At 44.8% G+C, this 22,442-nt stretch overlaps 2 protein-coding genes across 6 annotated transcripts in view; both read right to left on the bottom strand.

The window, feature by feature from the left end:
* The window catches only part of Hnrnpm (heterogeneous nuclear ribonucleoprotein M), a 39,226-nt gene extending 36,756 nt beyond the window's left edge, over positions 1-2,470 (bottom strand). For both annotated transcript variants that reach the window (NM_001109913.1, NM_029804.3), the window contains exon 1: positions 2,279-2,470. In NM_001109913.1, the coding sequence (NP_001103383.1) occupies positions 2,279-2,391 (113 nt within the window). In that variant the 5' untranslated portion in view covers positions 2,392-2,470. The remainder of the gene's footprint in view (positions 1-2,278) is intronic.
* A 233-nt stretch (positions 2,471-2,703) lies between these two features.
* The window catches only part of Marchf2 (membrane associated ring-CH-type finger 2), a 32,986-nt gene continuing 13,247 nt past the window's right edge, over positions 2,704-22,442 (bottom strand). Inside the window, exons 3-7 of one of the 4 annotated variants that reach the window (NR_045522.1) lie at positions 20,025-20,220; positions 13,049-13,258; positions 9,031-9,165; positions 4,240-5,254; positions 2,704-3,410 (exon numbers count right to left, since the gene is read on the bottom strand). Coding sequence is in view for 2 of the 4 variants with exons in the window: in NM_145486.5 (NP_663461.2) it covers positions 5,108-5,254; positions 9,031-9,165; positions 13,049-13,258; positions 20,025-20,220 (688 nt within the window). In the remaining 2 variants the exon portion in view is untranslated. Of the gene's footprint in view, positions 5,255-8,516; positions 9,166-13,048; positions 13,259-20,024; positions 20,221-22,442 lie in introns of those variants that run through there. The other 3 variants (NR_045523.1, NM_145486.5, NM_001252480.1) reach the window with 3 other exon arrangements.

Here is a 22,442-nt window from a genome sequence, read left to right on the forward strand (position 1 = left end):
TGTCAAATGACTCAGCCACAAGTTATCTATCTGAATACAGACAGTGGAAATTTAAAACTGTACCATAGGACCGTGTTCTATTAAAAATGCAATCTTTCATATAGAAAGGCTCTAGCGGCATTGCATTCTATATATAGGAAATAATTTTTTGCCCCTGCAACAGGGTTTCTTTGTGTAGCCCTGGTTGTCCTGGGCTCTGTAGACCAAGCTGGCCTTGAACTCAGATAATCACCTGCCTCTGCCTCCCAAGTGCTGTGATTAAAGGCATGCATTACCACTCTGGACAGAAATTAACTTCCTTAAAGCTTTTTAAATAAGGCCCTCTGAAATCCTAGAAAGTGAACCAGACGTGGTAGTACACACCTGTAATTCCAGCAACTGGGTGGAGGTGACAGAAGCAGAGGCGTTGTTCTGAATTCAAAGCCATCACAGTCTACACTGTAGACTCTACAGTTTGCCCAGGCATCTAACTCAAAAACTGAAAACAACAAAGACTAGAAGAGGGAATCTGATCCTACAAGGCATCTCTATGACAAAAGCTGAAAAATCTGAACATGAGACTAACTAAAGGTGCTCAAGTGTAGCTCAGAGGTAAGAGTGCTTGTCTAGCATCCTCAAGACCCCGAGTTCCCAAGAGGATGGAAGGGAAAGTTAAAAATGAGCACACTCCTAAGCTGAGCCTTTCTGGTAGTAAAGAGAGGCCTCTTTATCCTTTTAGTACTATGGGGTGAACCCCAGGACCTTGTGCATCTTGAGTAACTACTCTATTAATGGGCTATAATCTACACACTCATACACGACAGGCAAGTACTTATGTAGCTTAGGCAAATCTTGAGCCGAATCAGCTCTGGAACTCACGCAGCCTCTCCAGTGCTGAATAACACACAAGAACCAGTTAACCAATGGTGTTTTACTTCTCCCTAACTAAGATAAAAGATATGAAATTTCCTCCAGTAACAAAATAGCCATTACTTGGTAAATGCTTCACTAACAAGTGTTTTAAGTACTCTCAACTCCCAGAGTCCTAAAACTTCCCACCTTATACATTTGATGGAAAACAAAAATTCAGAGACATGGGCTGCTGATTTTAGAACCAAAATGTTTCTCCAGACCTCCTCAAGCTGATATATTAGTATATCAGTATGAGGAGAGTTTCACAGGAGCAGAATCTTATGGTTTCCTCCTTGAAGAAAACTTTTTAGGGCTCAGAAAGACCACCCTGTGGTCTGATATTAGGAATCGAATCTAGGGACTTTGGAGTGCCAGGTTATTGCTATGTTTTCATCCCTCTTTTTGAGAGTTAGGGTCTAGCTCAATTTCCCAATGACTAAATGGCAACCTAGACTGAACTCACTCTATATAGTCTGGCCACACTTTGCACTCTGGATCCTGCAGCTTCCCACTCCTCCCAAAAGGCTGGGACTCCTCAGGCCATGCTAGGACACTTATAATAACGAATCAAGGTCCCTAGACAGATCTCCAAGCAGGATTCCAAAAAAGGGATGATGACGTCTGTCTATTTTAATTTCTGAAACCCCGAAGTGGTGCCTCTACCCGAACACTTTAGGTCTGTTGCTAAGGATGAACACTGAGCAAGCAAAGACCATTTCTCCCATTGGTACCAACTGCACTTTAGGAAGTAGGACTATAAAGAGGGGAAAGAACTCCAGCCCAGGAGCCCGGGTCCGGGGCCATTCTAATGGAAGAAGCACTTCTTGCAGAATGAGGGTAACACCGGTGTCTCGGAACCCCGCAACAAGAGTCATGTCGACACCTTCCGGGTCGCGCCGCCGACCGTACACGTGACACCTCGCACGCGCAAGCCTCCCGCCCCTAACTTCTCAGATCTGAGAAACTGAGACAGAATACTTCCACTACTATGGATTGTATGCTGAAGGGTTGAAACTACACAGTCTTAATGGTTCAACCCTCGAGACCCCAGTGAGAGGTGCTGCGGGCCCTGATCTCCCGCAGCCCGCGCGCCATCACTGCTCTGAGAATAAAATACCAGGCCACAGGCCTGAGGCCTCGACGACGCGCTCAGACAGCCAGGAGGCTGAGGCAGCGGAGGCAAGCGCTGTCGGCAGGGGGCGATCCATTAGGCTCTCCTGGCTTCGTCGTCGTCACAGCCTTGGCCGCCCCCAACTCTCGGCAGGGAAAAGGCCTGCGCAGACGCCGCGCCGCCGTGGGAGAAGAGAAAGCGGCCCACAGACCTAACGGAGCTGCGAAGTAACCTGGCTGGAGTTAGAGAAGGATCAATTGCTGTTAGACTACTCACCCCTTCGGGCCCGGAGCTCCGTTGCCGCTCGGCACGCAGGGCGCGCCGCTCTCTTCCTCCATTTTGGGTTCTGTCGCCGCCACTTCGGCTGCCGCTTCGACCCCTGCCGCCATTTTCTCCGCGTCTGGGCTTTGTGTGAGGGAGCGGGCTCTGTCGAGCTGCGCCTGCGCGCTCACGTGACCCCGAACGACCAGTAACGCCTCCTTGTGCGGCGACCGGCTCCCGCTTCCTGCTCGCCTCGGGTCACGCCCCCTGGACGTCAGGCCACGCCTCCTCCAGTGGCAGGCCTCACTTCCCGATGTCCGCAGATACAGTTGGGTTGTGGGACAGGGGGAGAGATATGTGTCGCTCATTCGAACTTACAATACGAGCGCACATACGGACCTAGTCGGTCCAGCTTACTTTATATTTTTCCGTTTTGTTTTACTCATTAGCTTTCTTTTTTGAGGCAGGGTCTCACTATGTAGCCCTCCAGCCTCTCCCTACCTACCAAGTGCAGGAAATAAAGGCAAGCACCACCACGCCTGGCCTTTTCTTTCTTTTTCTTTTTTCAGCAACTTCATATATGTATATCATGTATTTTGCGCTTGCTTGGGGTTTTGCTGTTGTTGTTGAGACAGTTTCTAGCCAATACTGGCCTTGAATGTCTGAGCTGCCGCCTACACCTCTTGAGTGCTAGAATGATAGGCCAGAGGAACCAGGCTAATCAGTGCTAGGAATTGAACCCAGTGATTTGAACATGCTAGCAGTCTATCAACTTCAATCCCTGACCCTATACTGTTCTTTTATCATATTCACCTACCATTGCCCTTTTATTTCCCGCATTTCCACTGTACCTTCTTTCCAACAAGTTCCTCCATGTACCTCCTTGTCTTTGTTTTATGACCTACTGAGTTGGGTTTGCTTGCAAGAGCATAGATTAGGGGTTGATTTATTGGGGCAACTAAATAGGTGGCTACAACACTGAGGAAAATGACACCTCTTTCCTCCAGCATCTACTACCAATAGATCTTCAGGGAAGGGTGAAGCCTCCCAAGGCTCCCCCACCCCAACATGATGAGGTTCTATCTTGTGCAAGTAACCACAACTGCTTTGACAATGTCCGTGGCATGTCAAGGAGAGATCAGCTTTCCTTAAATGGAGAAAAAATATAAAAATTATGTTGGCAGGAATTATTTTTATTGGGGGGGGGATGGAGGGGGAATGATTGAATACAGGCTTTGAGCATGCCATGGCTGGCATGTGGGAATTGATTTTCTCTTTCCAGTAATCAAATTTAGGTTGTCAAACTTGGCAGCAAACATCTTTACCCACTAAGACAGAGCCAACCCTGCATGCAGAATTCTTGACAGGTTAATATCAAACTAAAACTCTCCATGTAATTCAAAGCATTAGAAGAGATGTATAACAGAAACCTCCCTCCCACCCTTTTCCGACTCCTCTTTTCCCCTTCTTTCCCCTCCCTCCCTCCTATTCTATCTCTCCTTACGGCACCACCCTGACACCATTTCCTGGGACCCTACATTCCAAAGTTATGATGAGAAATAGGTACCAAGCTTGGTAGGCCAGAAGAGTGAAGATGCTTGTGTGTTTTTACATAAATTTTTTTTTTATGGATATCAGTTCACCAGTCACCCAAGGCCTGATCACATCAGCTCTGTTCCTCAATCATATTGTTCCAGTCACGAAGTCTCCCAACCTGCTCTTCCTATGGGCCAGATTCCAGCCTCTGAGTCTTTACTTTCTGAAAAATTGACTTCCCCTTGAGTTTCCAGTCAGGGCAGCAAGATACTACCATGCATGAGCCTGTGTACTAGGCAAGAGATGGGTGCAGAAAACAACAGGGAAGACCAGACTGTACTGGACCCACTGGGATGATGAGACTGCTTTTCTGAGGCTCAATTTGCTCATCTGGAAGTAGGGTTAATGAAAGACTCCTGCCAGACAGTAGTAGTACACACCTTTAATTCCAGCACTTGGGGGTCAGAGTAGGTGGATCTCTGTGACTTTGAGGCCAGCCTAATTTACAGAGTAAGTTCCAGGACAGCCAGGGCTACACAGAGAAACCCTGTCTCAAAAACAAAAACAAAAAAAAACCCAGTAAGTAAGCAAAATGCTCTCCAGAAACCACCTTTTAGGGCTGTCCTGCGCATACAATGCAGGAAAATGCCAAGAGCCCTGGGCTGTTACATAATTCAGCATGCAACAAGAACTCAAAAGTGAGCTGGCCCGGCATGGTGGCACATACCTGTAATCTCAGTGCTCCAGAGGCAGGCACTAGAGGAGTACCACAAATTTGAGAATAGTCTATTTATATTATTCCAGGGCCAACTAAACAAAAGAGAATGAGGAGCAACTGAAGCTGTTATTACCACAGCCATATTCTACATCTCTCCTGAGTCTGCCAGAGGGTAGGGCACAAAGCTTAACACTGGGGCATCCCCAGCTCCTAAAGATGTAGAACTTCAGATAAAGGTCTTCATATGTTGAGCCTCTGTCTTCCCACCTTTAGAAATCAAGGTAATAACTTCTTCCCCAGAGAAGAGGAGAGATATGAAACAAGCTCAGATTTGGGTCTCATCCATGGTAATCCCAGATTGGTATAGAGAGTATTATCATTAGTTATAATGAATTTATGGGATCTGGCAAATTGGAAATAAAAAATATGTGAAAATTGTTCTTACCTTTTTCCTTTTGGAATGGAACCAGGACTTCCCACATGATAAAAATATTTTGTACCTATGATGGTTTGTATATGGTTGGCCCGTGGAGTGGCACTGTTGTAGGTGTGGCCTTGTTGGAGTAGATGTAGGCTTGTGGGTGTGGACTTTAATGCACTTGACCTAGATGCCTGGGAGTCAGTCTTCCACTAGCCTCCTTTAGACGAAGATGCAGAACTCTCAGCTCCACCTGCACCATGCCTCCCTGGATGCTGCCATGCTCTTGCCTTAATGATAATGGACTGAATCTCTGAAGCTGTAAGATAGCCCGAAATTGGATGGTGTTCTTATAAGAGTTGCCTTGCCGGGCAGTGGTTGCACATGCCCTTAATCCCAGCACTTGGGAGGCAGAGGCAGGCGGATTTCTGAGTTCAAGGCCAGCATGGTCTACAGAGTGAGTTCCAGGACAGCCAAAGCTATACAGAAAAACCCTGCCTTGAAAAACAAACAAATAAAAAAAAAAAAGAGTTGCCTTGGTCATAGTATCTGTTCACAGCAGTAAAATCCTAAGATTGTACAATTGAGTTACATACATGGCCCTGGTATACTGTCAAGTTTTTATTATTATTATTATTATTATTATTATTATTATTATTATTATTAATTTGCTTTTTGTTTGTTTTATTGTTGTTACCATTGTCGTCACTGTTGTTTAAGATAAAATATTTAAGCTGTTCTGGAATTCCCTATATAGACCAGGCTAGCCTTGAACTCAAAGAGCTCCTACTGCCTCTGCCTCTTGGCTGGGACTAAAGGTATATGCCACCACACATGGCTTATTTTACCTTGAGACATGATCTCATTATGAAGCCATGGGAAGTCTGGAATTTGCTATGTATTTCAGGCTGCCCTCGAACTCACAAAGATCTGCCTGCCTACCTCTAAATCTGTGTGCTGGATTAAAGATATGCACCACCACAAAAGGCCCTTTGTGATTTATTTTATGTGTACAGGTGTTTTGCCTACCTGTGTGTCTTGGTACCATGTGTATCCTTGGTATCAGTTGGATCCCCTGATACTAGAGATACAGATGGTTGTGAGCCATTACATGGATCCTGAGAATCAAACCCAGGTCCTCTTCAATAAAAGAGCAGTCCAGTGCTCTTAACCACTGAGCCATTTCTTCAGCACACACACCCACCCCCAACTTGGTTTACTCTTAAAGTCATTTGTTGCTGAGTATATCACTCCATGGTAGATCATTTACCTAGACTATGTGAAGCTCAAATTCAATCCCCAGTAGCATTTAAAAATATATATGTATATATAAATAACATATATATATTATATACATAGGGAGAGAGACAGAGAGAGAGACAGAGAGAATATATGTATTGCCAGGCATGGTGATGCATACCTTTAGTAATTACAGCACTCAGAAGACAGAAGCAAGAGGATCTCTTTGAATTCTAGCCTGCCAGAGCTACTCAGAGACTGTGTGTGTGTTTCTGTGTATGTGTGCACTAAAATTATATTAAAAACTTAATTTATTTAATGATCCTGGGAATCTAACCCAGAACTTTGTCTTTGTTATTCAAATATTCAATCACTGAACTATATCACCAGCTAAAATAACTTTTTTGTTTGTTTGTTTTGGTTTTTGGTGGTTTTTTTTTTTTTTTTTTTTTTTTGGTTTTTTTTCGAGACAGGGTTTCTCTGTATAGCCCTGGCTGTCCTGAAACTTACTTTGTAGACCAGGCCGGCCTTGAACTCAGAAATCTGCCTGCCTCTGCCTCCCGAGTGCTGGGATTAAAGGCGTGCGCCACCATACCCAGCTTAATATAACTTTTAAAAAATCATTTATTGTAGCCAGAGAGATGATTCAGTGGTTAAAAGCACTTGCTGTTCTTCTAGAAGACAGAGGTTTTGTTTCTAGCAGCCACATGTCAACTAACAACCATCTCTAACTCCATCTAGTTCCAAGGAATCTCTTGGCCTCTTCTGGCTTCCTTGAGCACTGCATACACATGGAACACTCACTTATATGCAGGGAAAACAAAACACTTTTACACAAGAATAAAATCTTTACAAAATATTTTTAAAAGATCATTCACCATAAATCCTGCCCAGGCCAGTGGCGGGGGTGGGGGGTGGGTTGTCAATGGATGAGAGCACTTGTGCAAACCTGATAGCCTGAGTGTGATCCCTGGAGCCCACATGAAGGTAGGAGAGACTCTGCTCTACTAGTAAGGTTTCTTCTGACCTCTTCCAGCAAAATAACAATAATAATAATAATAATAGTTATTATTATTATTATACATTTTAACATGATAATAAAAAATAAGCTAACCTCATTTCTTGTTCTTTTATTTTTTTCCCTCATATATGTGCAAGTGCATGCCTGTTCAAACCTGTGCATGTGCATGCAGAGGCCAGAGGCTAATGTTGGTGTCTTCACTCATCTTCTCCCCCTTATACATTAAGGCAAGGTGTCTCAACTGTACTTAGAGCTTTGCCCATATGGTTAGTTTAGCTAGCCAGCTTGCTACTAGGATTTCCTAGAGGACAGAAACACACACACTACTGATCTATATAGGTTATAGAGATGGGAAATTTTCATGTTTGTGTAGCAAGCCCTCTAACTACTGAGTTGTCTCCCAAGGTCCTGAATCCTAGTCTTTATTTAAAAAAAAAAATACAAAAACAACAACTCTGACTTTATTTTTTCTTTAGGCTTCCATGCTGGTTAGATTTAACTGTCAACTTGACAGAATCTAGAGTCCCCTGTGAGATGAACCTCTCGGGGGATGACTATGGGGATCATCTTGATTGTACTGATTGATATAGAAATACCCAACTTAATTATGCCTTGATTTCCCTACCATGAGGGGCTGTACCTGTAGCTGTGAGCTAAAACTAAGTGCTTTCTCCCTTACATTACTTTTTTAAATTAGATATTTGCTTTATTTACATTTCAAATGTTATTCCCTTTCCTAGTTTCCTCTCCAAAAATCCCCTATCCCCTTCCCGCCTACCCCTGCTCCCCAACCCACCCACTCCTGCTTCCTGGTCTTGGCATTCCCCTATACCGGGGCATAGAACCTTCACATGACCAAGGGCCTCTCCTCCCATTGATGACCCACTAGGCCATCCTCTGCTACATATGCAGCTGGAGCCATGAGTCCCACCACGTGTTTTCTTTGAGTGGTGGTTTAGTCCCAGGGCTAAGTTACTTTTTTTAAAAAAAAACTGTATTTTATGTGTATGAGTATCTTGCCTGCACTTATGTATTGCACCATATGTGAGCAGCGTCTATGGGAGCCTAAAGAGGCACTGGATCCCCTGAAGCTGGAGTTGGAGACCGTTACAAGCTGTGAAGAGCACTAGGAATTAAACCCCAGTCCTTTTCTCGAGTAGCCAGTGCTCTTCACCCCTGAGCCATCTCTGTCCCTCCACTTCAGGTCCTTTATCATAGCAATAAGAGAAGAGAAGAAAAGAAGCTTCATACAGTCCCCACAGAACAAGCCAAGCATTTTAGACTTTGTGCCCCCACAGAATCACTCGCTTGGAACAGCTTAGAAACATAACTGATGCGTCCATATTAGCCAGCAAGGGCTCCTTTTATTCATTCAGGGGTGGGTTTTTGAAATGCAGTGCAACTTTATAAGATTATAAGTCAAGAGTGCCAGTAAAGCAAGCCAGCTAGGTGCAGAGTAACGCAAGAAGCTTGCTGGAACCTTCTAGTCCAACGGGCGCCCTTGACACCAGCGCTAAAGCTGCTGTGCAAAAGGTGTCAAACAGATCTCAAAATGAGACAGAGGTGCCTACTCCATCCAAAGCTCAAATCTGTCCATCTGTGCTTGTCATATACAACAATGTGCAAAACAAAACCCTTGAAAATATGTTCACACGGGATCACAGAGCAGGCTCTGCTGGCTGTGGCTACGGGCCTGAGAAGCATCATAGCTGTGCATGAAAAGTCAGGCAGCCTCCATCTTTCCAAATGCCAGCTGCATTGCCATCTGACTCTGGTCTGTCTACTACCTCTGAGCCCTGCCAGCCAGGCCTTCACACAGGGGTCTCCTCTGCCACCTTTTTTAAGAGTCCAGTAGCCAGCAAGGAGTGATGTGGATCCTCGGAGCCATCTGCTTCCCGAATCTTCAGGCGGACTTTCTGATTTGTCTTCCTCCATTCCGAGTACAGCTGGCAATGGTATCGGAAAGAGACCTGCGGGGGCAGTCCTGCAGTGGGTGGGGAGGTAGAGACAGGCCTCCACCCTGGGGAGGAAAGGGAGCCCTGGCATTTGTCATGGGCCAAACCTAGAAGCAGTGCCACCTCTGGGCATTTCCTGAATACTATGCATACACTCACCCATTCGGTCCTCTGAGGATACTCTGATACGCTCCGAGTCCTGTAAACATGAGGGATCTACCACCTTGATCCCAGGAGGGAGCATGACTCTAACAGTTGATGAGAATGGAGCCTTAACAGTCTCTTGGGATTATTTAACCCCAACCAATCACAAAATTGCCCAACCTGGAAGCAACCAAGGTGTCTCTTCTTAGGTAAGAGGATAAAAATGATGGTGCATTTACTGGACTGGGAAGATGGCTCAATGGGTAAGAGAACTTGCTTGAGGGCATAAGTTCAAATCCCCAGCATCCATGTAAAAAGCTGAGCAAGACCCTGTACCATACCTGTAACCCCAAAACTGGGGACGAGAGGGAGGTAGAGATAAGAGAATTGCTAGGATTAGATGGCTGGTAGCACTCACATGTGTACACACACATATACCTACATATATACCCTCCTACACACAAAAACAAACACACACACACACACACACACACACACACACACCTGTGATGATTTGTATATGCTCAGCCCAGGGAGTGGCACTATCAGAAGGTGTGGACCTGTTGGGGTAGGTATGTGGGTGTGGATTTAAGATCTGCCTGGAAGCCAGTACTCTGTCAACAGCTTTCAGATGAAGATGTAGAACTCTCAGCTCCTCCTGCACCATGCCTGCTTGGATGCTGCCACATTCATGCCTTGAGGGTAATGGACTGAACCTCTGAACTTGTAAGCCAGCCCCAGTTAAATAATGTCATTTATAAGACTTGCCTTTGGTCACAGTGTCTAATGTTTACAGCAGTAAAACCTTAACTAAGACACTATCATTCACACATACAGACACACACACAACACTCTTACACACACACACACACAAAGTGAGAGCTGGAGCTGCAAATCAGTGGTAAAGTGCTTGTCCAGCATGTGGTTGGTGGAACCATTAAAAAGAGTCCATCTGGTACTGTAGGAATGTAACCTGATTAACTGCGTAAATCCAGTTACTCAGAAAACTAAGACTGGACAAGGTCTGCCAGGACTACAGAGTGAGTTCAAGACCTGTCTGAGAAACTTAGGTACTGTCTTAAAATAACAATATAGAAACAGGGCTGGGAATGAGCTCATGATTGCTTAGAATATGAGATCCATGGATTCAATACTCAGTATGGAACAACAACAAAAGTGGGCCATCAAGCCACAAGAAGGCATGGAGAAAACTTAATAGGCTGCATGCTGTCACACTGTACAACTTCGAGTATGTGACATTTCAGAGGAGGAAAAACTATGGAGACAATAAAAAGATGGGTGGTCACCAGGGGTGTTGGAAGAGAGCGGGACAAACAGGTGGAGAACAGAGGAGTAATAAAAAATGTACACTAGTACATAAGCCAGATGTGGTAATATCTCAGCCGTTAGAAGTAGAGATATGAGGACCAGGAATTCAAGACCATCCTGGCTACCCAGCAAGTGTGAGGGCCTACATGAGACCCTGTCTCAAAAAGGGAAGTGAGCAAGGGGACTAGGGAAATGGCTCAGTTGATAAAGTATCTGCCATGAGAGTGTGAAGATCTGAATTCAGACCCCCAAAGTTTGCATTAAAAAAAGCTGTGCTTTGTACAATGTATATGTAACACCAGTGCTTCAGGTCAGAGACAGGCAGATTTCTAGAGATCCCTGCTCAGCCAGTCTAGACAAAACAGTAGGCTCCAGGTACGGAGAGAGACTGTCTCAAATAACAAGTGGAATGTTGGCCAGATGGCTCAGTAAGTAAAGGCTACCAAGCCCGACAACCATGAACTATAGAGCGGGAAAGGGGACCATCAACTTCTGTAAGCTGTCATCTAACCAATACACATAGAGAGAGAAAACAAACAAGTGCAGATCTGGTCTGCATAAGTTCCAGGTTACATCTCAAAAAAAAATTTTTTTTTAATTTTTTTAAGTGGATGAGCTGGAGAAATGGCTCAGGGGATAAGGGTAGTTGACCCACTTCAAGACCCAAGTTCAATTCCCAGAACCCTTATAGCAGAAGGAAAGAACATACTTCCTAAAGCTGTGCTCTAACCTCCATGTACATACCATGGCTCATATATGTACACACATACACATACAAAATCAATGAATATAATAACGAAATACACAAATAAGATAAACAGTGATTGAGGAAGACACCCAATATTGGGCTCTCTCTGGCCTCCACATATATGTATACATGTGCACATCTGCACCCATAGACTTAATGAACATATAAAATGCTCTCTGAGTGCTAGGGACGAAGTCCATGGTAAAGCACTTACTTAGAATGCTCAAGTCTCTAGATTCAGTCCTCAGCACCACAGGAAGAGAAGAGAAGGAAGGAAGAGAGAGGGGGAGGGAAAGAGGGAAAAAGAAGCAAGGAAGAACTTCATTGGTAGTGGCCCAAAACACTATTTGTAACAGGTGAAAATCACACACATTACCAAAAGTCTCAGAGTATGTCATAAAGGAATTGACTAAATAAATACAGTACAGCCACACAATCAACTCGTGTTCTCCAGAGCGACCTCTTTTCTTTTGAAAGGATATTAGCAAAGGATAAAACAAGCAGTACATATGTTTTCATGCAATGTATGTATTTTAAAATGTGTCCCTTTGTGATGGGAATGTATCTTGAAGACTACATCACATCCTTGTTGTGCAAACACTGCCAGTACTTAAGACACCACTAAGCAAAACTGGGTAAGGATTCCACCACCCGAGCTACATTCTGGCCAGATTTCTTTCTTTCTGTGTGTCTTTCTTAACTTTTTATATTAATTTAATGTCTCTTTCACAATTTCATTTATGCATATATACATTCTAATTGCTCTCACTCCCGCTCATTTTCAACACCACCCCTAACCTCATCAAACCCTCCCTCCCTACAAAGCCTTTCCCCATAGTCATGGCTTTTGTTTTACTCTGTGTGGCCAAGGATTCTGGTACACACCAGAACCTAGTGGGCCCAGCTGTGGATACACAACTGAAGAAAGACAAAGTCTCCCCTTCTCTGGAGTCTATCAGAAGCCAACAGTTCAGCAGAGAGAGGTGAGGGCTCATAATTTTTTGGAAGATTTTTAATCTATACTTTTGCTACATTTATTTAGTTATTTCCATGGCAGCATACCCCATGGCACCCTTATGTTAGGACAGATGGCAACCTGGAATCAGCTCTCACCTTCCACCACATAGGTCCAGGGAGTCAAACTCAGGGCCAGCTACTTTACTGCTAAGATGTTTCACCTACCCTCAGTTTCTTTCTTTCTTTCTTTTTTTTCAATTTATTTATTTTAATTTATATGAGTACATGGTAGCTGTCTTCAGACACACCAGAGAAGGACATATGGATCTCATTACAGATAGTTGTGAGTCACCATGTGGTTGCTGGGATTTGAACTCACGACCTCTGAAAGAGCAGTCAGTGCTCTTAACCACTGAGCTCTCTCTCCAGCCCTACCCTCAGTTTCTTAATATATATCTGTTCCACTTCACTCCCAATGTCTTCTTAGCTTCAGCCTTTTACTGATCTGTCTTCCTTCTTCCCAACTGACCCACAGTGATTAAATGTTCTTGTGCCCTTGAAACAAAAGGCTCACTACTGGCTGGATGCATCCCTGGACCTGTGTTACAATGTCAACCTGGAACAACAGGAAGCTGAGGGGACCACTTCCAGCAGAAGCTACACTCATACACAGCCTAGGGATTCCAGCTGAGCCCACCCACATGGGCTTTACCCACTCACCAGTGTCCAGAGCACATAGATGGTAAAGAGGGCGATGGTGAGGGCAATGAGACCTACAGCTTCCAGCCGGCTATGCAGACGGAGGTGGTCCTGGGCCCCTCGCAGGCAAAGCCAGCCTGAGATGGCAGCCAGTGGTGTGATGAACACAAAGCACACCATGTCACAGCACAGTGTTCGCTTCTCAGTGCGCGGCCCTGGGTCCTTTAGCCACTGTAGAGATGCAGATGACAGAGAGGGGTTATGTGGATGGGTGCTGCAGAATGGATAGGGAATGGGGGGCAGACTGTAAGCCTAGATCTCCATATTTCTATTAATGAAAGGAGTCTGCTGAGTGCTTGTCCCCATTTTTCTGATGTGCAAATGGGGGCATCAAAATAAAAGAAGAGTTAATTCATTCATGCAAATTCCCATAGCAAGAACAGACTGACTATTCCTACCCTAAAACTCTATAATCCAAAATGTTCTAACAATCTGAAACTCTAAAACAGAGCATAATGGGGAAAGGGGGACTGGAGAGCTGGGCCAGAAGTTAATTGCAGTTGCTACTTCCAAAGGACTGGAGTTCAGTTCCCATCATCTACGTTAAGGGCTCATAACCAACCACCTGTAACTCCAGCTCCAGGAGATCCCATGTCTTCTACCTGCCTCTCAGCACCTGCACCCGAGTGAACATACATACATATACCTAAATAGGAAATAAAAATAAATTCTTTGTCTCTTTGTTTCTGAGTATCTCTCTATGTGGTCCTGACTGTCCTGGAACTTGGTATATAGACGAGGCTGGCCTTGGAACTCACAGAGATCCTCCTGCCTCTGCCCCCCAGTGCTGGGATTAAAGGTGTACCACTGTGGTACAGTAGAAAATTCCACACTGTGAAACTCTGTGTGTGTGTGTGTGTGTGTGTATGTGTGTGTGTGTGTGTGTGTGTGTGTGTGTGTGTGTGTGTGTGTATGTGTGTATGTGTGTGTGTGTGTATCATTTATCATCATCATCATTACCACTGTCGTGGGTGCCTGTTTTCTCACACAGAGTCTCATGCAATCCAAGTGGGCCTTGAACTTCTGGCCCTTGTGCTTCCAAGTGCTGAAAGTATGGTCCAATGCCCAGCTCAAAAGTATTTAAAATATTATATCTAGGGTATAATTTAATGGTTCAGCACTTGCCTGGCATGAATGAGGCCCTAAGTTCAATTACTAATATCACCCTAGAAAAGAAAGAAACAGAGGAGGTGGTGATGTAATCCTATAATCCCAATACCTGAGAGATGTAGGAATAAGCATCATGAGTTCAATGAGTTCAAGGCCAGCCTCTTTAGGTCTGAGGTCCTCCTAGAATATGTGAGAACCTTCCTCAGCAGGCAGAGGTAGAAAGTGGTGGCTTGAGTAAAGATGCCCTACGTATGCCCCTATAGTTGAAAACTTCGTCCCCAGCTGATGACACTGCTAGGGAAGAATTAGGTGGTGTGGCCTAGTTGGAGGAGATATGTCACCACACATCATTTCCAGTTAGTCGTTCTCTATATCCTATTTTCAGGTAAAATATAAGGTTTCAAATACAGCTATGCCTGCCTGCCTGTCTGCTGCTATGCTCCCTGTCGTGATGACCACAGACTCACCCTCTAAAACCATAAGCTCCCAATAAACTCGCCTTGGTCACGGTGTCTGATCACAGCAATAGGAAAGAAACTAAGACTGACACTGAATTTTTTACATGTGTGTGCGTGTGCGTGTGCGCGTGCGCGTGCGCGTGCGCGTGCGCGTGCGTGTGTGTGTGTGTGTATGAGGTAAGTAAGGTGGCCGTGAAGGCCAGATGAAGGAGTCAGTCCCTTCAGGAGCTAGGCTTACAGGTGGTTGTGAATAGACTGATGTGGGTGCTGGGAATTGGACTTCAGTCCTCAAAAAACCAGTAAGTGATCTCGATGCTGAGCCATTTCCTTCCAGAAGGAGGGAAAGAGAGAAAAAGAAAGATCTGACCATGTATGTTGACTCCAAGACACTCAGTGAAAGAGTTCTTGCCTAGTGTGAGCGAGGCCGTGGGTTCCAGCAATACTAGAAACTAATTAACTAAAGTAATATATTTTTATAAACCTACCTTAGGAGGAGAGTATAAGGTATATATACACCTCTGTTATTCATTAAACATTCCAACCGCCCCTCCCGGAATTCTCAAAATCAAAACCACTCTATTCCCAAGCTTTTTTTTTTTTCAAGACAGGGTTTCATGTAGCCTAAGTTGAACTTGAACTCAACAATATAGACAATACTGGTCTTGAACTTCTGATTCCCACTGCACCACCTCCTCAGTGCTGGGACTATAGTCGTGTGGTACCATGAAGAGTTTTATAAAGTGCTAAGTATCAGATCCAGGGCTTTGTGTATGTTAGGTCATATGCCAGATGAACCACAGACCCCAGGCCCAAGGTACAGACCAGGCTGGCCTTGACTCTGTGACCCTTCTGTCTCTGACTGTTCAGCATACTACCTGTGTACCCCATCACAACCAGCAAAGCACTGTGGATAAGAGTTATAGCTCCCTTTGTCACCATACTGACAGACTCACAGAGATGATAGACCAAGAGAAACAAGCATGGTTCATTTAAAAAAAAAATCTAGGGAAGTTAGCAGAAAGGGTCCCTGTTCTCGAGTGCTAGCAGGGAAAGTTAGGGCCAGCAAGATGGCACTTGCCACACAAGGTTGATGACCTGACTTCAACCCCCAGAACCCACATAAAGGTGGGAGAGAAGCAACTCCCTGCAAGCCATCCTCTAACCTCCACATGTGTGCTGTATCATACATGTGTGCGCATATACACACATGCACACACACAGGAAAATATAATCTTTGTAAATGGGGAAGATAGCTAGGGAGCTAAAGACCTTGTAGAATGGACAGGAGGAGTGGGTAAGAAGACAGCACTACTGACAGCAGGAACATCACAAAGGGTTTGTGGTAGTGCCTTTTAAACTGGCACACTGAGGTCTGGGACAAGGGTAGGAGATAGTTTATGCAGATTCTGGTCCCACTCACTGTCTCCTTGGAGCCCAGCTCCCAGGTGGGCTGGAGGTTTTATTTAGGTCTCCCAAGTGACCTATAGTAGCCTTGACTGATCTAGGCAGTACTTTCTGGTCCCAGGACTGGATACTGTTCTGCACAGTTTAGCCCAGTGCTGTTCATGCTTACATGGCAAGCACTTTAACCACTCAGTTTTTTGTTCAAAACATCTCATATGTTTGTTCGAATATCCCCAAGAATAGTGTTACACAACAGGTATCCTGCAGCCTAGACTGGCTTCAAACTCCCTATGTAGCCAAGGATGACCGTTAACTTCTAATCCTCTTGATTCTACCTATCAAGTGCTGGGATTCTACAGATTGATCTCAGGGCTTTGTACAAGCTCCTCCTGGCCTCCGGACCTTTGCACGTGCTGTACTCTCTGCCAAGACTATCTTTTCCCTAGGCATTCTAAATTCCTGACTGTCACCTCAGATCTCAACTTGGGGATTCACACTCAGCCAAAGTCTCTCCCTCACTCACACAATTGCAATCTTTGTGCATGTGTGTGTTGGTGTGTGAGTACAGGAAAGCATGTACCACAACATACAAGTGGAGTTCAGTGGACAAACTCAATCAATCCTCACCCCCCACTCTGAGATGTCTTCCTCTTGTGTACACCAGGATGGCTGGCCAGTGTGTTTCCACGGATTATGTCTATACCTCCCATCTTGCATTAGGAATTACACAAATAGGCTATACCTGTCTTTATGTGGGTTCTGGGGATTTGAACTCAGACCCTTGTGCTTCTATGGCAAGCACTTTATCCATTGAGCTATCTCCCAGCTCCTAAGTCTTCTCTTAGGAGCTCCACGTGTTGCCCTGCACAAATCCCACTCCTGCAACATTTATTTCCCTCTGTGATGTTTAGCGAGGTTTTTAAAATTAATTAATTTTTATATGCATTAGTGTTTTACCTCTATGTATATCTGTGGGAGGGTGCCAGATCCCCTGGAACTAGAGTGACAAACAGATGTGAGTTGCCATGTGGGTGCCTGGAATTGAACCTGGGTCCTCTGGAAGAGTAGTCAATACTCTTAACCACTGAGCCTTTTCTCCAGCCCTGTGATGTTTAGTGTTAATAGTCAATCTGACAGAATCTGGAATCACAGGGGATCAGAGTATCAAGGAAGAACTGTCAGGATCAGGGTGGCCTGTAGACCTGCCTGTGAGGGATGCTCTTAATTATATTAACTGAAGTAAGAAGACTCTAACTGGGAACTGATGGGTGGCACCATCTCATAGGCTAGCCTAGCCTGGACAGTAAAAGGAGAGCTATGAGCACTGGTGTTGCTCCCTCTCCACTTCTGAACTATGAAACAATGTCACCAGCCATCTTGTTTGAGACAGATAGTCCCTACCACTAAGACTTTACTTAAGAGATGGAGTGTGACCTGGAGTTCTGAGCCATAACGATGTCTTTCTTCCTATTTAACTTGTTCTTTTTTTTGTTTGTTTGTTTGGTTTTTTTTTGTTTTTTCGAGACAGGGTTTCTCTGTATAGCCCTGGGTGTCCTGGAACTCAGAAATCCGCCTGCATCTGCCTCCCAAGTGCTGGAATTAAAGGTGTATGCCACCACCTCCAGGCTTAACTTGTTTTTGTCAGGGTATTTTATCACAACAAACAAAACAGGAACTAAGACACTCTCATAATTATTCCTACTAACTAGCCAGTCTTGGTGACTGGGACCAGCACTTGACAAAACACTGGGCACACCAGAGGTGCTCAAAGAAATACTTGGTGATCTGATCTTGGTAGCATCTATTGGTAACTAACCCCAGCAACCAGAAAAGGCTGGGACAGGAGGATTCCAAGCTTTGGGTCAACTGGGCCTATAACAGGGAGATATGTAGATGATAGATAGGTAGGTAGGTAGGTAGGTAGGTAGGTAGATAGGTAGGTGGAGGGAGGGAGGGAAGGACGGAGGGAGGGAGGGAGGGAGGGAGGGAGGGAGGGAGAGAGAGAGAGAGAGAGAGAGAGAGAGAGAGAGAGAGAGAGAGAGAGAAAGAAAGATAGATAGATAGATAGATAGATAGATAGATAGATAGATAGATAGATAGATGGATGGTAGATGACTCAGCAGGTAAAGGCACTTGCCAAGCACCAAGTCTGACAAGTTGAGTTTAATCCCAGGTCCCACATGAGATAACTAACTTCTGCATGCTGTCCTATAAATACACTCATATGCCATGGCACATGTGTCTCACACACACACACACACACACACACACACACACACACACACACACACACACACAGAGAGACAGAGACAGAGAGAGACAGAGAGACAAACACACACACAGAGAAATGCACATACATACATGTAATTTAATTTTTTAAAAAGTATTTTAGAGCCGGGCGTGGTGGTACACGCCTTTAATTCCAGCACTCAGGAGGCAGAGGCAGGCGGATTTCTGAGTTCGAGGCCAACCTGGTCTACAAAGTGAGTTCCAGGACAGCCAGGGCTACACAGAGAAACCCTGTCTCGAAAAACCAAAAAAAAAAAAAAAAAAAAAAAAAAAAAAGGTATTTTAAAACGAAACAAGAAGATGGCATGGTAGACCGTATCTTTAATTCCAGCCCTCAGGAAGCAGAGGAAGGCAAATCTCTGTGAGCCTAGCCTTGTCTTCATAGAGATTTCTAGACCAGTTCTAGAGCTACTTTGAGAGAACCTGTCTCAAAAATATCCCCAGGGACTAAAGAAATGGCTCAGCAGTTAAGAACCCTCTTCTAGTGTGTCTGAAAAGATGGACAGTGTACTCACATACATAAAATAAATAAATCTAAAAGAAAGTTTAAAAAAAAAAACTACTCCCAACAACTGTGTGATAGCTGGAGCATGAGGCTCACAGATAGTTCAAAGCCAGCTTGGTCTGCATAGCAAGTTCCAAGCTAGCAGGGTTACATGATGCAACCTTGTCTTAGATAGATAGATAGATAGATAGATAGATAGATAGATAGATAGATAGATAGATAGACAGACAGATGTAAACAAATAAAAACCTAGGCATGGTGGTATACTTATTAATCCCAGGATTAGGACTTTAAAGACAGTCTGTTATAAAGCAATTTTTAAGCTACAAGAGACCATGTCTCAAAAATATAATAAAGAACTATCAATGGTAGCCCTAGGGGTCAAGCCCTGTGTAAGAGGATCTCCTTAACCTAACCCTGAGTTCCAGGCCTCCGTGAGATAGAACAACAATCTACTTACAAAAAAAAAAAAAAAAAAAAAAAAAAAACCAAAACCAGCCCAGCATGGTGACACATGCTTGTACTCATAACAGGAACCAGAGACAGGAAGAAAGCAGCAATATTAAAAGTGGTTGTTGGTTAGGACTGGGATTATGACTCAGTTAATAGAGGGCTAGCCTAGCATACATGAAGCCCTAGGTTCACTGCTAGAACAGCATAAATCAGAGATGCCTGTAATCCCAGCACTTGCAAAGTGGAGGCTGGATGATCAGGAGTTGGAAAGTCATCTTCAGCTAAAAGCTACTTGAGGAGCCAGGCACACCTTTAATCCCAGCACTTGGGAGGCAGAGGCAGGCAGATTTCTGAGTTCGAGGCCAGCCTGGTCTACAAAGTGAGTTCTAGGACAGCCAGGGCTATACAGAGAAACCTTGTCTCGAAAAACCAAAAACAAACAAACAAACAAACAAACAAAAAAGCTACTTGAGGACAGCCTAGCACACTTGAGAATCTGTTTCAAAAACAAACCAAAACAATAGCAGAGGAGAGGGGCATGGCAGGGAGGGGCTTGCAGACCTGCAGCCTCTGACCACTTGGGTTCCCACATATCAGCAAATCCCTCCCAGCATTGGCGGGGACATAATCCGCTTTCCAGCTGACCTGGGTAGCTGCTACATCTGTCCTCAAATTGCCCTTCCTCCTCAGGATGTCCAGTCTCCCCCAAGCAATATACCTCTGTGAGAGGTCGGGGCCGCTTTTCCACTGCAAACTCAGTGTGACACAGCTCACAGTAGCTGGTGTTGGAGGAAGACAGCCATTTCTCCAGGCAGCTCTTGTGCACAGCTCCCAGTGTGCCCGTGCAGCCACATGGGGACAGCAAGTTCTCCCCATTTGCTCCCTCGTGGCAGATTCGGCAGAAGGGACAGTCACTGAAGGGACACAGAGACAAGACTTGTGAATGATCGATGGTACGGTTCCTTGTTTAGACTAACATCAGCACTTGCTAGGTTACAAGCTCACCGTCACTTCCGAGTTGCTGTTGGGAAAATCCCTACTCACCCTTCAACAGCCCAGCTCCAGACGTCCTCTTCTTCACATAACTTTTCAAACTCCCATTGGTCGGCCCATATGTTCCCTCCCCAGAGCTTCTGTGGGCTCTTTGTAGCCTAGAATGAGCATCCTGTCCATTCATCTGTCTGCCTAATGCTCTCTTCTTTTGGTGAAATACTATCATGACATTCCTAAGTAACTGTCATCTCTTGGTGGTCCTTCTGTGGTCCGTTCTTGGTCCTGCTGATGTTTTAGATTGTCAACCTGACAGGAGATGGAATCACTTTGGAGACAAATCTATGGGCATGTTTATGAGAGATTTTCTAAATTAAGTTAATGGAAGTAGGGAGACCCACCCCAATCATGGATGATACCATTCCATGGGCTGGGATCCTGAACTGAATAAAAAGGAAGAAACAGAGACCTAAGATGGCTCAGTGGCGGGCTGGAAAGATGGCTCAGTGGTTAAGAGCACTGACTGCTCTTCCGGAGGTCCTGAGTTCAAATCCTAGCAACCACATGGTGGCTCACAACCACCCGTAATGAGATCTGATGCCCTCTTCTGGGGTGTCTGAAGACAGCTACAGTGTACTTACATATAATAAATAAATAAATTTAAAGAAAGAAAGAAAGAAAGAAAGAAAGAAAGAAAGAAAGAAAGAAAGAAAGGAAGGAAGGAAGGAAGGAAGGAAGGAAGGAAGGAAGGAAGGAAGGAAGGAAGGAAGGAAGGAAGGAAGGAAAAAAGATGGCTCATTGGCTAAAGGTGCACGCTGATAGGTCTGATGGCCTGATTCCAATTCCTGGAACCCACATGATGGAAGAGTCTTCTGACCTCCATACATATGCCGTGGCATATACACACATACATACTTACAATTTTTTAAAGAAAAAAGCAAATTGAACACAAGCATTCATCTCTCTGATTCCTAAGCTTCCTAACTGTGTGCAATGTGACCAACCGTCTCATGCTTCTGCCACTGTGACTCCCAGACACGATGGACACGATAGACAAGCTTGGACCTGTGATTCAGAATAAGCCTTTCCTTTCTTCAGTTGCTTTCTCCAGGTTCCTCCAGGACCTAATACAGTCCTCAAGGACTACAGCACACACATGATCATACAGAAACCATACACTAACACACATCATACATGGATCACAACATATACACTACACTAACACACATCACACACGTACATGACTACATATACACATGTACATTACAAACACAAGATTTTTTTAAAGGCATTATTAAAACTCCTGCCTCTATCCGTACATAAAGGTCACAGCATCTGAGGAGCCTGTGCATGTGAGAAAATCACTCGTCTGTTTTTCTGTGCATGGCTGAGGAAGACAAAGGGTGGGACGGGGCAACAGGCACAGAAACCAGGTATACACAGCTGCTTTGGGGGGTTTCTAATCACAGCCTTGTCTCTGGGAAAGTTGTGTTCTTCCTGGGGCAGCTCAGGAAGGTAGAAGGTGTGGCTTTAGTGGACCCGCGGACTATCCAGTATATAAGTCATTGTTTTCTAAACATTTCTGCCCAGAAAGCATAGTGTCAGGCATAACTTTTCAAACACGCGTGCGCGCGCACACACACACACGCACAGAGAGAGAGAGAGAGAGAGAGAGAGAGAGAGAGAGAGAGAGAGAGAGAGAGAGAGAGCTTTTTATTCTCAACAAGGGTGTTTTCTACTTCCCAACTCTTTTTTCCAGCTTTCCTGTTGTGTGGCTGAAGCCTGACTACTTTCAAAAGAGCTCAACAGAGAGCTTGGGCTTAGCCTCAGTTGTCAGCATGCTTGCTTAGTAGTCAAAAAGCCCTGGGTTCCACCTCCACCAGCAGACCCACATGTCTGTGAAGCCAGCACCTTGGAGTTAGAAACAGAAGGAGCAGGAGTTCCAGGCTGGAGCTTAGCCTGAGTTTATATCTTTCCTTTTAACCCGGTCTCTAAGACGCTGTTTTCCTTTGCAGTAGCAAAGGTCCACTGGCGAGACTGGGGAGCCGCTCAGCTGGTAAAGAGCTTGCCTGCAAGCACAAGAACTGGAGTTGAATCCTCAGGACCCACAAAAAAATACCAGCTAGGTTTTGTGGCCCATGTACAA

Source organism: Mus musculus, chromosome 17 (genome assembly GCF_000001635.26).
Source record: "Mus musculus strain C57BL/6J chromosome 17, GRCm38.p6 C57BL/6J".
NCBI lineage: Eukaryota > Metazoa > Chordata > Mammalia > Rodentia > Muridae > Mus > Mus musculus.